The 1301-nt window shown below is 46.0% G+C and overlaps 1 protein-coding gene across 1 annotated transcript; it reads left to right on the top strand.

Moving 5' to 3' along the window:
* Positions 1 to 443: 443 nt before the first annotated feature.
* Positions 444 to 1301, top strand: LOC148873915 (small ribosomal subunit protein uS13c-like). Its single transcript, XM_088963592.1, has 3 exons — positions 444 to 628; positions 702 to 926; positions 1023 to 1301. Exons 1-3 carry the CDS (start codon positions 512 to 514, stop codon positions 1188 to 1190), a joined length of 510 nt encoding a protein of 169 aa, XP_088819718.1. The 5' UTR covers positions 444 to 511; the 3' UTR covers positions 1191 to 1301.

The following is a 1301-nucleotide window of genomic DNA, read 5'->3' as shown; positions in this document are numbered from 1 at the left end:
ACAATCCCTCACTTGGAGTTTTTTGGTGGCATGCGGATCACAAAAACTTTCGATTGGGCGCTTTTGCGCAATTGCCTTCTTCTTGGTCGCCTCAGCGTCGGCCCTCACCTTGGTCGTTCCCTCTTCTAGTTGCCTTCAAGGGAGGGGGTACCCTCAGCCCCTCCCTTTTTTGCGGTTTTCTTCTTTACGGCTACCTCAGCTAACAATACCGCCTTCATGTTACCCTCCATATCTACAAAAAAATGCGCTAACAAGATACCGATCGATCGCGATCAAGGTCTACGACGACTCCGGACGTGTACTTTTGAAATGGTAGCATAGCGCTGAATATAAAAATCATCAAACTTGCCACGTGTCAAATCAAAGGTCCTTCGTTTCAACCGTCCGATGGGTTCAAGGTCGAGAAAGAAAGGGATAAGGTGATCGGAGCCCAATCCCTCTTCGTTCATCTACTCGAAGGCCAGAACGGAAGAAAAAGAAAGGAGAAAGTAGAGGAAGAACTGAAGAAGAAATGGCTCAGGCACTGACACTGCCCGTCGCACCTTCACTTTCATTGCTCTGCAAGGGAGGAAATCCTTCTGCTTCTCTCTCCAGAGCTGTTTATTTCCCCAATTCAGCCCCTCCAAAGGTACCCATTTCTTCTTCCTCGGAGCTTGTTTGTTTGTCCATTTTTTTAGATTTTTTTCTTCAATTCTTTGCAGTATCGTGGTCTGAACATCCAATGCGCTCGTGTTGGAGGAGTTGAGATCCCAAACAACAAGCGAATCGAGTACTCTCTTCAGTACATTTACGGCATAGGCCGCACCAGAGCTCGCCAAATTCTCTGCGACCTTAACATGGAGAACAAGATCACCAAGGACTTCACAGAGGAAGAACTGACCACCCTTCGTGAAGAAGTCTCCAAGTACGAGATTGAAGGTGACCTGGTAATGCTCTCCTTCTTCTGTTTCATCTCTTGTGTCTGCCCTCTTTCTGGGTTTTCGGCTTATTTGTCAAATGGGTTTCTGGTTTTGGTGTTCCAGAGGCGTTTCAATGCTCTCAGAATTAGGAGGTTGATAGAGATTCAATGCTACAGAGGGACGAGGCATCAGAAAGGGTTGCCTTGCAGAGGACAGCACACGAAGAACAACTGTCGGACCCTCAAGGGTAAGAGGGTTGCGATTGCAGGAAAGAAGAAAGCCCCTCGTTGAGAACTCGGTTGTGTTTTTAATCCTTCAATTTATTTGAATTTCTGGCGCATTTTAGTGTTTTGTAGTATGGATTCAATTGTATTTAGTAAATTCAATGCCTTTTGATCTTCA

Source organism: Nelumbo lutea, chromosome 1, assembly GCF_056320005.1.
Source record: "Nelumbo lutea isolate HS-2025 chromosome 1, American lotus-T2T, whole genome shotgun sequence".
Classification (NCBI taxonomy): Eukaryota; Viridiplantae; Streptophyta; class Magnoliopsida; order Proteales; family Nelumbonaceae; genus Nelumbo; species Nelumbo lutea.
Note: the sequence above shows the minus strand (reverse complement) of the source record. Positions and strands in the feature narration are given on the sequence as shown.

What these genes read in the sequence shown, in the direction of transcription:
- LOC148873915 (XM_088963592.1), top strand. Translation starts at nt 512, where the DNA reads ATGGCTCAGGCACTGACACTGCCCGTCGCACCTTCACTTTCATTGCTC. An exon ending in CCAATTCAGCCCCTCCAAAG is followed by an intron (nt 629 to 701) that starts GTACCCATTTCT and finishes AATTCTTTGCAG; the next exon opens with TATCGTGGTCTGAACATCCA. An exon ending in ACGAGATTGAAGGTGACCTG is followed by an intron (nt 927 to 1,022) that starts GTAATGCTCTCC and finishes TTGGTGTTCCAG; the next exon opens with AGGCGTTTCAATGCTCTCAG.